General features: G+C 39.8%; 1 protein-coding gene across 1 annotated transcript in view; it reads right to left on the bottom strand.

Annotated features, from left to right (window-relative positions):
• Positions 1-3,044: 3,044 nt before the first annotated feature.
• Positions 3,045-15,382, bottom strand: part of LOC101360823 (placenta-specific gene 8 protein-like) — a 42,485-nt gene continuing 30,147 nt past the window's right edge. The window contains exons 4-5 of the mRNA XM_004390974.2: positions 8,749-8,863; positions 3,045-3,480 (exon numbers count right to left, since the gene is read on the bottom strand). Coding sequence (XP_004391031.1) covers positions 8,759-8,863 — 105 coding nt within the window. The 3' untranslated portion in view covers positions 3,045-3,480; positions 8,749-8,758. The remainder of the gene's footprint in view (positions 3,481-8,748; positions 8,864-15,382) is intronic.

The following is a 15,382-nucleotide window of genomic DNA, read 5'->3' as shown; positions in this document are numbered from 1 at the left end:
CTGAGAAGCTCCTAGTCCAGGGGAAGATTGATGACAAGAACCTTCCTCCAGAGCCAACACAGAGAGAAAGACTTTCCCTGGAGCTGATACCCTGTATTTGGACGTCTAGCCTATGAGACCGTGAGAGAATAAACTTCTATTTGTTGAAGCCATCCACTTGTGGTATTTCTGTTATAGCGGCACTAGATAACCAAGACACCAACCAAACAAAAAGTCCTAGATATGTTCCATTAAGAATCTCTTCATTTTTTTGATATTAGGGAATAACATACAACAAAGAATTTTATGTCTTTTGTTGACACTTGGAAGTGTTCCCTACAGTTTTGTAGGAAATTTTAATCTTTCTTTTACCCAGTATGGCCTCTTCAGGTTTGCTAAGCCAACTAGAGTCAGAAATTACCCAGTTCAAATGCTGTTTATCTCTTCAAAATCCAAAATTCTTACTTGGGTTTTACAAGGGAAATCACAGAAAATAATGGAGAAATGGATTCAGTTTTTCAACTTTATAGTAACAGGTTTTGACCTTGCTATCAACACATGAACTGTAGAAAAAAGAAAATGAAGGAAAATGTTGTGATTCAGCCAGTGACTTAGCTCCACACATGATAGAGGAAGAAATGAAATTGTTTAAGAAGCAGGTTGGATGTAGAACCAACCAACCAACAAACCAACCATCAACTTAGCTTGCATGGAGCATCAAGATAAAGTATTAGAATTGGAGAAAGGACCTGCTGCTGCATGGAAAATTGTGGCAGAATGGAATATTTCAGCCACCACTGGAGTAGATGTTACTCAAGAGCCAGAGAAGGATAACTTCCTTCATAGTCCTCTTTTCTTAGTCTCTACTAAGAAAAGGCAAGATCTGGAGGAGAATTGCATCAGGCTTTAAGATTACCAACACCATTACTCTAGGACAGTCATTTGAGGGGAGTTCTCTACCTGGAGGATACTTCAATGATACCTTCCCCAGGAGAAGGCCTTAAAAATCCAGAGCAGAAAGTAGCTACTGTAGCAGAAATGGCCTAAGAAAACTTTGAAATTCTGTAGGAGATGGAGAAAATTAGATTAACAGGAGACTAAGATTGTGAGAAGTGCAGATAATTACTTGTTATAATGTGGCATGCCCTGCTACCAATATAGAGGCTATGCCCCTATAGAGAGCACCAGGTTGCCAGAATGTAGGTGTCAGAATAGAAATGTTAAAAAAAAAAAAAAAATAAAGTAGAGAGGAAGAGGGAGCAGGCAGGAAACACAAGATATTCCAGCTCAGAACTTCAATGCTTTTTCTCATTAATTCAGGAGCTCTACCAAAAGGTTATGGCCTTGAAAACCCTCTGAAGCAGTTCTATTCTGCACACATGGGGTTGCCATGAGTCAGAATGGACTTGACGGCAACTGACAACAACAACCCTTAGCACTGGGAGCCCGTTCCATATCTGAGCTATTGGACTGAAACTCCTTCAACTAGCACCTACAGGGGATAGTACTGGTCTCACTGTAGCAGGGCCAGTTGCATCAGGAAGACCCATGGTTCTAATTAAAATTCAGACTCTGGATCCCACTGTAAATCTCCTGAGTCTGAATCTCATTGTTTGAATCTATTGTTACAAGCTCCAGACCACACCCATGCTCTGAAAAACCTTTTCAAAATCATTAGAAGACTCAGCTGATGTGACAGAATTTGTACCACTGTAATTGGCAACCTAAGCTGGGTAGCTGGTGATCATACTCTGCTGTAGCCCTCCAAGAAGTGCTTTACTGGAAACAGGTTACAGTTCTGATCTCAAAAGACACAGCATCTGTGGCAGATTGCATTTTTCAAAGATGACTGCAACTATATATCCTGTCCCATATGCTCTTCAAGAACCTTGCCATACCCAATACTGTGAGGAAGCCCAAGCAGCCTGTGGAGAGACCCATGTGGAGAGGAACTGAGGCCCTCTAGTCCACAGCCTTGGCTGAGCCCCCATCTACTAACACCTTGAAAGCAGATCCTTCAGCTCCTAATTGAGCCACTCCAGATCACTTTGCACAGCAGAGATAAGGCGTCCTCACTCAGACCTGCTCACACTGTAGATTCGTGAACAGAAAAAATGATTGTTATTAAAGCCACTAAGCAGACGTAAGTAACTCTTGATATAGCACCTACGGGAGGTGGGATGCATGGATAACCCTTCCAATGCCCTGGAAAGTTGAGGTGAATTCTCCTCTGTGATTCTTTGTTTTAGAAGTTCGTAAATCTTCTCATGTCTATCCCCAGTCCCCATCTGCCTTAGATTACCTACTGATTCTTGGCTTTAGCAACTGACTTCCAGTGTGAAGTAGCATTTAAAGAAGATTTTTTATTTAATTGAGGAAAGTAGCGTGGTATGTGGGGGACCTAGGCATTTGGAATGCACAGGATAAAGCATAATAACAAGACTAGGAGAATGAGGCTAAAATAATAATCTCAGCTAGATCAAAAATTTTAAAAATTCAATTATGGTAGCTTTTTTATGTTCAACCACGTAAAAAGAAAGTATCTTTTAACTATCTAGTAAGCTATATGGAAAACATTATTTTGCATACTAGTAGAATTTCACCTCCTCCCTCTCCCTACTGCCACGTGAAATCTGCTTTCATGAGGCTGGGTATACAAGGCCTTCTGGGCTGCAGTTCCTATGACTAGAGATGGGACTAAACTGTTCTGCAGAGGAAAAGGAAGTGGAGACCCTGTGGCTGGCTTGCTGCAGGAGATGAACTTAGGGGATGACAGATATGTCTAATAGAAATTTTAATTGAATGTTTTTTTGTATGGTTTATGGCATAAATTCTCTCTTTTGTCACTCTAGGTATAATCTACAGTAAACTCCGCATTGCTTAGTAAATCCTTCCTGGAGTGAATTTAGTTTATGGAGATATATGGAAGTGCCAAATCCCACATCAGTTCCCCAAAGGAAGAAGCCATACTCCCCTACCTAGTGTGAGAAAGCCCCTGGAGCAGGTGAGGCAGTACAGGATAACACCTGCCCTCCCAGTGGAAAGAGAATCCAAAATAATAAAAGTTGTTTATATATTATAGTCTTTATTGTCGCCTTGTAGCCTTTTACTTGGCAGCATTTTAAAATTTTTTATTATGGACATTTTCAAACATACATAAAGGTAGAAAAGTAGAATAAAGAACTCCTCGTAGCCACTACCAACTTTGACAACACTTTGCCAATCTTGGGTTCATTTTTTAAAGAAGGGTGTTGTAATTTCCATAAAGCAGTATGTAAAGACACAAGAATTGTTAGGGAAGTCAATTGTTTTAAAGGCAGCCATTCTGGAGAAGGGCACAGGAAACATATTTCTTTCAAAAGAAGCTGGAAAAAAAAATGTTTTGAAGACAATTTGAAGTCATTTGATTAGCTTTTAATTAGTTTCTGGAATATCAAGTGAGAGAGCACTCTAACAGATGCAGTATTTCATTTCAGCCTTTTTACCAAAATGTGAATTTGCCTGTAGGAATTAAAAAAAAAAAAGAATGAATTAGGACTTCATTCATGAATTAGTGTGACCATTTAATCTTTTTCTTTTTTTACATCACCTTTCCAAACATCAAAACTTCCACCCTATCTCTGCGCTATGCCAAATTGCTACATATTTAAAATCTAGTTCAAATATGGCCTATGGTTCAGTACAATTTATTAGGAAGAGTCACAACCATCAGTCAAGATTCAGAAAAGTCTCATGGAGTAGGGCTTCTTTATGCTTCCTTACTTGTAATTTGCATTCATTTATTCATTCACCAATATTTATTAAGTGCCTACTATGTGTCCCACCACTAGCTTGTCAGTTTGTCTTACTATGATGGCTTGTGTGTTGCTGTGATGCTGGAAGTTATGGTACCTATATTTCAAATATCGGCAGTATCACCCATGGTGGACAGGTTTCAGCTGAGTTTCCAGACTAAGACAAACTAAGAAGAAGGACTTGGCGATCTACTTCTAAAAAAATTGGACAGTGGAAACCTTATGAATAGCAGCAGAACTGATATAGTGCCGGTAGATGAGCCCCTCAGGTTGGAAGACACTCAAAATAGGACTGGGGAAGAACTATCTCCTCGAAGTAGAGTTGACCTTAATGACGTGAATGAAGTAAAGCTTTCAGGACTTTCATTTGCTGATGTGGCATGACTCAAAATGAGAAGAAACAGCTGCAAACATCCATTAATAATTAGAACATGGAATGTACAAAGTACGAATCTAGGAAAATTGGAAGTCATCAAAATTGAAATGGAATGCATAAAGATCAATATCCTAGGCATTAGGGAGCTGAGATGGACTGCTACTCATCATTTTTAATCAGACAATCATATGTTTTACTATGCTGGGAATGACAAAGTGAAGAGTACAGTCGCAATCAGTGTCAAAAAGAACATTTCAAGATCTATCCTGAAGAACAACTCTGTCAGTGATAGAATAATATCCATAAGCCTACAAGGAAGACCAGTTAATGTGACTATTATTCGACTTTACGCACCAACCACTAATGCCAAAGATGAAGAAGTGGAAAGTTTTAACCACCTTCTGCAGTCTGAAAATGATCAAACGTGCAATTAAGATGCGTTGCTAAATACTGGTGATTGGAATGCGAAAGTTGGAAACAAGAAGAAGGATCGGCATTTGGAAAATATTGCCTTGGTGACAGAAACGACACAGAAGATCACATGACAGAATTCTGCAAGACCAATGACTTATTTGTTGGAAATACCTTTTTTCAACTTAAACGGTGATGATACACGTGGACCTTGCCAGATGGAATACACAGGAATCAAATCGACTACATCTGTGGAAAGAGACGATGGAGAAGCTCAGTATCATCAGTCAGAACAAGACCAGAGGCTGACTGTGGAAGAGACCATTAATTGTTCATATGCAAGTTCAAGTTGAAGCTGAATAAAATTTAAAAAAGTCCACGAGAGCCAAAGTGTGACCTTGAGTATATCCTACTTGAATTTAGAGACCATCTCAAGAATAGATTTGACACACTGAATACTAATGATAGAAAACCACATGAGTTGTGGAATAACATCAAGGATGTCATACACGAAGAAAGCAAACGGTCATTAAAAAGATAGGAAAGAAAGAAAAGACCAAAATGGGTGTCAGAAGAGACTCTGAAACTTACCCTTGAATGTAGGGTAGCTAAAGCAAAAGGAAGAAATGATGAAGTTAAAGAGCTAAACAGAAGATTTCTAAGGGCACTCAAGAAGACAAAGTAGAGTATTATGATGAAATGTGCAAAGATCTGTAGTTAGAAAACCAAAAGGGAAGAACACAGTCAGTATTTCTCCAGCTGAAAGAACTGAAGAAAAAGTTCAAGCCTCGAGTTGCAATTTTGAAGGATTCTATGGGCAAAATATTGAACGATGCAAGAAGCATCAAAAGAAAATAGAAGGTATATACAGTCACTGTACCAAAAAGAACTGGTTGATGTTCAACCATTTCAGGAGGTAGTATATGATCAATAACTGATGGTAATGAAGGAAGAAGTCCAAGCTGCACTGAAGGGAATGGTGAAAAACAAGGCTCCAAGAATTGATGGAATACCAATTGAGATGTTTCAACAAATGGATGCAGTGCTAGAAGTGCTCACTTGTCTGTGCCAAGAAATTTGGAAGACAGCTACCTGGCCAACTGACTGGAAGAGATTCATATTTGTGACCATTCGAAAGAAAGGTGAGCTAATAGAATGCAGAAATTATTGAACAATATTACTAATATCACACGCAAGTAAAGTTTTGCTGAAGATAATTCAGAAACAATTGCAGCAATACATCCGCAGGGAACTGCCAGAAATTCAAGTCAGATTCAGAAGAGGACATAGAATGAGAGGTATCATTGCTGATGTCAGATGGATCCTGGCTGAAAGCAGAGAATACCAGAAAGATGTTTACCTGTGACTTATTGACTATGCAAAGGCATTTGACTGTGTGGATCATAACAAATTATGGTTAACATCACAAAGAATGGAAATTCCAGAACACTTAATTGTGCTCATGAGGAACCTGTACATAGATCAAGAGACAGTCGTTCAAACAGAAGAAGGGGATACTGCGTGGCTTAAAGTCAGGAAAGGTGTGTGTCAGGGTTGTATCCTTTCACCATACTTATTCAATCTGTATGCTGAGCAAATAATCTGAGAAGCTGGACTATATGAAGAAGGAGGAGGCATCAGGATTGGAGGAAGATTCATTAACAACCTGCGATATGCAGATAACACAACTTTGCCTGCTGAAAGTGAAGAGGACTTGAAGAATTTACTGATGAAGATCAAAGACCACAGCCTTCAGTATGGATTACACCTCAACATAAGGAAAACAAAAATCCTCACAACTGGACCAATAAGCAACATCATGGTAAACAGATAAAAGATTGAAGTTGTCAAGGATTTCATTTTACTTGGATGCAGACTCAATGCCCATGGAAGCAGCAGTCAAGACAAATTGGACAAATCTGCTGTAATAAAACCAAAAGACCAAACCTGTTGCCATCGAGTCGATCCCTATAGAGTAGAATAGCCCCATAGGTTTTCCAAGAAGCAGCCGGCGGATTTGAACAGCCAGCCTTTATGGTTAGCAGCTGAGTTCTTAACCGCTGTGCCACCAGGTCTCCATCTGCTGCAGTAGACCTCTTTAAAGTGTTAAAAAGCAAAGATGCCACTTTGAAGACTAAAGTGTGCAGACCCAAGCCATGGTGTTTTCAATCACTTCATATACATATGAAAGCTGGATAATGACTAAGGGAGACAGAAGAAGAATTGATGCATTTGAATTATGCTGTTGGTGAAGATTATTGAATGTACCATGGACTGCCAACAGAACGACCAAATCTGTCTTGGAAGAAGTACAGCCAGAATGCTCCTTAGAAGCAAGAATGGGGAGACTTCGTCTCACATACTTTGGACATGTTATCAGGAGGGACCAGTCCCTGGAGAAGGACATCACGCTTAGTAAAATAGAAGGTCAGCAAAAGAGGAAGACCCTCAAGGAGATGAATTGACACAGTAGTTGCAACAATGGCATCAAATATAGCAAGGATTGTGAGGATGATTCAGGACTGGGAAGTGTTTCGTTCTGTTGTAGATAGGGTTGCTATGAGTCGGAACTTACTCGACGGCACCTAACAACAACAACACCACCAATGTGTCGGGCACTGTTGCTAGGTGGTGGGGTGATCCCTTGGAGTGCTCTGTCGGTTAGCTTGTGTTACAGAGTGCTAATGAATCATCAAACATGCTAATTGTCTCCGAAAGACAAAAAAACAAAAACAATCTCTTTCATTGATTGGAAGACTAAACTAGTGGGAACTGCCACGTTCTAATTCCTCCCCTGCTACTTTGGCATCACATTCTGAATCAAGTTGGTAACACAGACCTTCAAAGAATCATCATTACTTGGAAAGAGGGACAATAGTCAATTCTCAGGAGGAAGTGTATGGGGGGCAAAAAATGTTAAGAAAATCTGCCGTTTTGACTCTGCTTAAGGTGAGTCAAGCCCTTCAGCCTTTGAGGGAAGCTATCTGAAGCAATCAGAAGACAAATACTGGGATATGGTACCTGGGACTACAATGTAACACACTGAGGCATGGCTCATGAAGACGACATTATTTTCTTTTGCATGTGGCAAAATAGCTTAATGAGAGATAGATTGCACTAATGTCACCTATCAAACTGGTGACTGCATAATTCTGATCAAACACTCTCAAAGACCTTTTGGGAGATAGGGTTTTTACAGAGGATAGCCCTGGGTGGAAGAAACAGTTTGCGTTCAGCTGTTAACTGAAAGGTTACTGTTTCCACCCACCCAGCAGAGCCATGGAAGAAAGCCTGGTAATCTGTTTCTGTAAAGATTATAGCCAAGAAAACCCTATGGAGCTCAGTTCTACTCTGTAACACATGGATTTGCCATGAGTCAGAATAGACTCGGTGGCAATGGGATTGGTTTTCTGGATTTTTGTAGCCACTTCTAAGTGAAAACTAAACGTTGAATACAATTCCATAGGAATTGAGAGTAAGAGACTGCGAAAGCAAGGACTGAGTAAGCCATTGCCCCCTTGTCTGGGAGGAACAGGAACGTGCCCAGGGAAAGTTTAGGAAACTGTAACTGGGCAGCTGCCAAATTTCAACAATACAGTCATCAAAAAGTTAGTGACTTTTCTCCATAACGGGGGCTTTGGGAATTTTAGATAACTCAGTGCGTTGTTCACACTTCAGGCTCTATAAATTTAGGGACTAAAGTAGCCTTCCACCACATTAGGGAATGAACTATTATTATAATATCATGGCGTTATTACAGAAAAATATAACTAGGCATATTACACAGTCACATTTAGTATAACATCCCAGGTGATTACTGTTGATAGCTGTGAACCTCAAATCTAGGCTAGGGAAATGAATGTCTTGTCGTATACATATGTTTACTACCTTAAAGGTGTAGTTAAGATAGACATGGTTGATATCAGTACTTCACACAGCCATTCCACCAATGGCAGACATCTGAACAAATCACAGAATTCTTTCTTACCCAACCAGGCTGTAGCTCTCTCAACCCAGGTTCTGGGAAGCTGACTACCAACTGATTGGACAGGCTAGCAACTAAAAACCATTTTCCCTCTATTTGCTAAGGGATCTCTCACATGTCTGTGAGAGGGCTCCAAGGAAACTAAACTTGTCTTTGAGAATTTGTTTTGCTACTCACAGATCAGCCAAGAATTCCCAACTTACCAAGAACCTTTTAGAAAGTGTTCATTGCTTTTCTTTTTTCAATATCTCGCTTAAGTTGACAGAGGACGCAGTTAGGGAAACATCCTAGACACAGGAAATCGTTGCAAATGGATCCCTGTAAAAAAAACAAACAAACCGATGAACATGCAGCCTGTAAATGTAGTCACAATAATCCCTTGCATTTGCCTAGTTGTTCAAACCTCTTCGAAATATGCATTTTATTTCAATTGTTTATCATGAGAATTCTATGACATTACCCCCATTTTTCTGATGACCTAAGGAAATTAAATGACTTGATAAGATTATGTAACAAATTAGTGCCAGAGGTTGATCTTTCCCTTTCAAAGCCAGTGCCCTGTATTATATTAATATTGCCCCGTATTATAATAGTATTGCACTATTTCAAGTGATCTGCAGGTTACGGTCGTAGCCCCAGTCTTGGCTCATTGTTCTGGAATGGTTCCTTTTGAAGTCAGTTGTTCAGTGCATTAATTTTTCTATAGTTCGTAAGTAGGGCCAGGCCAGGTCCCAACTGTGTCCCTCTGGTCATTTTCATTGACATCTCTCGCATTTGTTTTGCAAGGAAGGGAGCCCAGGTTGAGGGAGGAATATGTAGTTTGGAGGAATGACCCTCTGGAAGGTACCCTAGAGAAGGACTCTGTGTAGGAGGCCCTGGATGACCCAGAGGGTATAGTCTAGCCACCAGGCTCTATGGCTGTATGCCCTTGACTGACTGAAGTTAACTTTGGGCTCCAGTTCTTTGTAGTACTCATTTTAAAAAATGTTGAGTTTAATACAATTCCCAGTTTACAGTGTGTGGTGGGAGAGGAGAAAAGGGGATAGAGAGAGAGAGAGAGAAATCTATAGTAACTTTAGTTTGTAAGAGTGGTTATTGTTAACTGCCCTCAAGCTGATTCTGACTCATGGTGACCCCAGGTGTGCAGAGTAGAACTGCTCCATAGGGGTTTTCAAGGCTGTGAAATTTTGGAAGCAGATTGCCAGGCCTGTCTTCTGAAGTGCCTCTGGGTGGGTTCGAACCACCAACCTTTCGGCTAGTTAGTTGCATGCTTAACCTACATGGTGAGATTATGAATGATTTACTTTTCATTAATTTTTTTTAGTTGCTACAGTGATTTTGTTTCTCTTCTAACAGAGTAAGCATGTGAGAAAAAGTGTGGACAAATAATATTAAAAATCTAAGGTGACCTACCTGAGATGGAGGAATGGATAGACAGCTTGAAGAAAATTTTGTTCTGTCTTAGCCTTCTCTTTTTCCCTGATAAATAATTCAAAATACTGTAACCCTTCCTCATAGTACCTGCTTTTTTCAGTCTTTAACTCATTTTAAAAATCTTATTCTTTAAATCTTCATTAATGTTTATTGAATACCCATAATATTCCACAAGGAAGCAGAACTAAATATTCTTATTCAGTAAGAACCTAATTACTTTTTTGTTCCAGCATGTCTATGCTTGTCTTTTATTTCTTGTCTACTCAGCATCTTATCCTTTGTAATGAACTTACAATTATCTCAAGAAGGTAGTTTTTTGGGGGAAAAATATCCTACTATTATTTGCTGATAAACCTAGAGCATCCTATAGAAAACAACCTATTTTCAATATTTCATAATACAGGCAAGAAAGAATATTCTTATTTCAAACTGGCAGGGAATGGACTACAGATTCACTGCAGGCTGCAGTTAGTAAGGGACACAAATGCCTTGAGTGAAGCAGCTTATCTGGGAAAATAGGTGCCAGAAAGAAAGATGCTGGCATTCATTACTCTGTTTGGTCAGAGGGGACTGGTATTGTGCTTGTTTGTCATCAGGTGCCATTGAGTCGGTTCCAACTCATGGCAATCCCATGTACAGCATAATGAAATGTTGCTCGATTCTGCGCTATTTCGTGATTGTTGGCATGTTTGAGTCCCTTGTTGCAGACGTTGTGTGGGGCCTTCCAACCTAGGGGGCTCATCTTCCAGTACTATACTGGACAAGATTCTGTTGAGATCCATAGGGTTTTCACTGGCTAATTTTCGGAAGTAGATTGCCAGGCCTTTCTTCCTAGTCTGTCTTCATCTGGAAACTCCACTGAAACCTGTACACCATGGGTGACTCTGCTGGTATTTGAAATACTGGTGGCATAGCTTCCAGCATCAAAGCAATATGCAAGCCACCACAATATGACAAACTGACAGACTGGTGGTAAACTGCACTTGTTTGGAAGCTGTTAGAAAGTCTCATTAGAGGCACAAATTCACAGAATCAGTGAACGAATGAATAAGTGAATGAGTTGTTATGGTATACGGCTGAATACACATCTACTCAGGAAGGCAAGATGGTGAACTGGAAAAAACCCGAACTCTGGAGTTAGTCTGAATAAACTTGAAACCAGATTCCAGAATTTACATGTTTTGTGACCCTCAGTCTTTCTGTTCCCTGGCTTCCCTGTCTATAAGGTGGAGATAACAATTTCCACACCACTAGTTCATGAGTAGTAAATGAGCAAAGATATGTTACGAAAATATTCCAGCTCATAGTGGAAGTTCAGTCGGTGGTTGTCTCCTTTCTTCCTCCCAGCCAGGAGAAGCTGTGGCCCTGGCCAAAAGGATGCCCTCTCGGCTGTGTCCATGAAGGGAGAGGGAGATCAAAGAGGCCGGTAGTATAACAGTCTAATAAAAAAAAGTTTCCACAAATGTAAAAGGGAAACAAAGCCGAGAGCCTGAATCGCACAAATCAGTTCTAGGAATTACTAGCCATTTTGGAGGTCTGTTCCAAGGAGACACAACAGGGGTACACGATGTGTAAACAGTGAACCCTGGTGGAACACTTGTTAAGGGCTTGGCTGATAACCGGAAGGTAGACGGTTCAAACCCACCAGCTGCTCTGCGGGAGAAAGTTGTGGCAGTCTGCTTCCGTAAAGATTTACAGCCTTGGAAACCCTATGGGGCAGTTCTACTCTGTCCTGAAAAGTCGCTGTGAGTTGGAATCGACTCAACAGCAATGGATTTTTTTACAATCTGTAAACATACCCATTTTTTTCTTTTCTTATTGTGCTTTAGATGAAGGTTACAAATTAGTTTCTCATTAAACAATTAATACACATATTGTTTTGTGACATTGGTTGCCAAACCCAGGACGTGTCAACAATTCTCCCCTTCTTGACCTTGGGTTCCCCATTTCCATTAGTCCCACTTTCCTGTCCCCGCCTGCCTTCTCTTCCTTTTCCCTGGGCTGGTGTGCCCATTTAGTCTCATATTCATGGTTAAGCTACGGGTATTATTATTCGTTTTATGGGTCTGAAAATCTTTGGCAGTTTCTGTCAGAGAGTAAGTCTGGTCTTTTTTCATGAATTTGTTTTGTTCTACATTTTTCTCCAGCTCTGTCCAGAACCCTCTACTGTGGTCCCTGTCAGATCAGTTTTTGGTGGTAGCCACGCACTATCTGGTTGTGCTGGACTCAGTCTAGTGGAGGCTGTGGTAGTTGTGGTTCATTAGTCCTTTGGATTAATCTTTTCCTTGTGTTTTTTTTTGTTTTCTTCATTCTCCCTTGCTCCAGACAGGGTGCGACCAGTAGAGTATCTTAGATGGCCGCTCACAAGCTTTTAAGACCCCAGACGCTACTCACCAAAGTAGGATGTAGAACGTTTTCTTTATAAACTATGTTATGCCAGCTGAGCTAGACGTTCCCCAAGACCATGGTCCCCACAGCCCTCAGACCAGCAATTCAGTCCCTCAGGGAGCCTGGAAGTGTCTATGGAGCCTCCATGACCCCGCCCTGGACAAGCTGTGCTGGCCTCCCCAGCAGTGTACACTGTCTCACCCTTCACCAAAGTTACCACATATCAATTGTCTAGTTAGTGTTTTTCCATTCCCACCCCTCCCCTCCCTTGTAACCATCAAAGATTGTTTCTTTTTGTGTGTAAACCTTTTCATGAGTTTTTATAGCAGTGGTCTCGTACAATATTTGTCCTTTTGTGATTGACTTATTTCACTTAGCATAATGCCCTCCAGATTCATCCATGTTGTGAGATGTTTGGCAAATTCGTCATTGTTCTTTATCATTGCATAGTATTCCATTATGTGTACGTACCATAGTTTATTTATCCATTCATCTCTTGATGGGCGCTGAGGTTGTTTCCATCGTTTTGCTACTGTGAGTAATGCTGCTACGAACATGGATGTGCATATGTCTATTCGTGTGATAGCTCTTATTTCTCTAGGATATATTCCTAGGAGTGGGATTGCTAGATCATATGGTATTTCTATTTCTAGATTTTTAAGGAAGCACCATATCATTTTCTAAAATGGTTGTACCATTTTGCACTCCCACCAGCAGTGCATAAGAATTCCAATTTCCCTGCAGCCTCTTCAACGTTTGTTATTTTCTGTTATTTTAATTCGTGCCAGTAATGTTGGGGTGAAATGGTATCTCATTGCAGTTTTGATTTGCATTTCTCTAATGGCTAGTGATAGTGAACATTTCCTCATGTGTCTATTAACCACCTGAATGTCTTCTTTGGTGAAGTGTCTGTTCCTATCCTTTGCCCATTTTTAAATTGGATTATTTGTCTTTTTTTCAGAGAGGTGCTGGATTTTCCTATAGACTTTTGAGATTAAACCTTTGTCAGTTATGTCATAGCCAAAGATTTTTTCTCCAGTCTGTAGGTTCTCTTTTTACTCTTTTGGTGAAGTCTTTTGATAAGTGTAAGTGTTTAATTTTTTTAGAAGATCCCAGTTATCTAGCTTATCTTCTGGTATTTGTGTACTGTTAGTTATGGTTTTATCCTATTTGTGCAATGTATTAGGTCCTCTAGTGTTGACCCTAGTTTTTTCTTCCATGATCTTTACAGTTTTTGGTTTTATATTTAGGTCTTTGATCCATTTTGAATAACTTTTTGTGTATGGAGTGAGGTATGGGTCCTGTTTCATTTTTTTACAAATGGACATCCTGTTTTGCCACCACCATTTGTTAAAAAGACTGTCTTATCCCCGTTTAAAGGATTTTGGGCCTTTGTTGAAGTTTAGGTGACCATAGGTGGATGGATTTACATCTGGGTTCTCAATTCTGTTCCATTGGTCAGTGTGTCTGTTGTGGTACCAGTACCAGGCTGTTTTGACTACCATAATGGTAGGTTCTAAGGTCAGGTAGTGGGAGGGCCCCTATTCTGTTCTTTTTCTTCAATAGTGCTTTACTTATCTGAGGCCTCTTTCCTTTCCATATAAAGTTAATGATTAGTTTTTCCCTCTTGTTAAAGAATGCTGTTGGTATTTGTATTGGGATTACATTGTATTTGCAGATTGCTCTGGGTAGAATTAACATTTTCACAATGTTGAGTCTACCTATCCATGAGTGTGGTATGTTTTTCCATTTATGTAGATCTCTTCTGGTTTCTTGCAGTAGTGTTTTGTAGTTTTCTTTGTATAGGTCGTTTGCATTCCTGGCTAGATTTATTCCTAAATATTTTATTTGTTTAGGGGCTATTATACATAGGAAGCCCTGGTGGTGAAGTGGTTAAGAGCTCAGGCTGTTAACCAAAATGTCAACAGTTTGAATCCACAAGTCACTCCTTGGAAACCCTATGGGGCAGTTCTACTCTGTCTTATCGGGTTGCTATGAGTTGGAATTGACTTGATGCTAATGGTTTTTTATTTTTATTTTTTGCTTTACTATAAATGGTATTGCTTTCCTGATTTCCTTTTCATAGTTCTCTTTATTTGTGTATAGGAATCCAACTGATTTTTGTATGTTTATCTTGTATCCTGCTACTCTGTTGATCTTTCTAATAGTTCCAGTAGTTTTCTAGGGGAATTTTTTGGGTTCTCTACATATAGTATCATATTATCTGTGAATAGGGATGGTTTTACTTCTTCTTTACAAATTTATTTCTTTTTCTTGCCTTATTGCTCTAGCTAGGACTTCCAGCACAATATTAAATAGGAGTGGTGATAAAGGCCATCTTTGTCTTGTTCCTATTCTCCAGGGGAATGTTTTCAGCCCCTAGTCTGGGGGAACACTGATGAGAAGGCCGAGAGAGAGAAAGCCTTCCCCTGGAGCTGATACCTTAAATTTGGACTTCTAGCCTACTTTACTGTAAGGAAATAAACTTCTCTTCATTAAAAACATCCACTTGTGGTATTTCTGTTGTAGCAGCACTGGATGACTAAGACAGTTTGGTCCAGTTATGTTGACTTCCCCTGTAGTGTGTGCTGTCCTTCCCTTCACCTAAGATAATTCTTATCTACTATCTAGTTAGTAAATAACTCTTACCCTCTCTCCCCACCCTCGTAACCATCAAAGAATTCTTTCTTCTGTGTTTAAACCTTTTCTTGATTTCTTATAATAATGGTCTTATACAATCTTTGTCCTTCTGTGACTGACTAAATTCACTCAGCATAATAACCTCCAGCTTCCTCCATGTTATAAGATGTTTCATAGCTTCATCATTGTTCTTTATCATTGCGTAGTATTCCATTGTGTGGATATGCCATAATTTGTTTATCCATTTGTCCATTGATGGGCACCTAGGTTGTTTCCATATTTTTGCTATTGTGAACAGTGCTGCAATGAACATGGGTGTGCATATATCTATTCGTGTGATGGCTGTTATTTCTCTAGGATATATTCCAAGGAGCG

Source organism: Trichechus manatus, unplaced genomic scaffold (genome assembly GCF_000243295.1).
Source record: "Trichechus manatus latirostris isolate Lorelei unplaced genomic scaffold, TriManLat1.0 scaffold00374, whole genome shotgun sequence".
In the NCBI taxonomy this organism is placed as follows: domain Eukaryota; kingdom Metazoa; phylum Chordata; class Mammalia; order Sirenia; family Trichechidae; genus Trichechus; species Trichechus manatus.
This window is presented reverse-complemented; position numbering and strand designations above follow the sequence as displayed.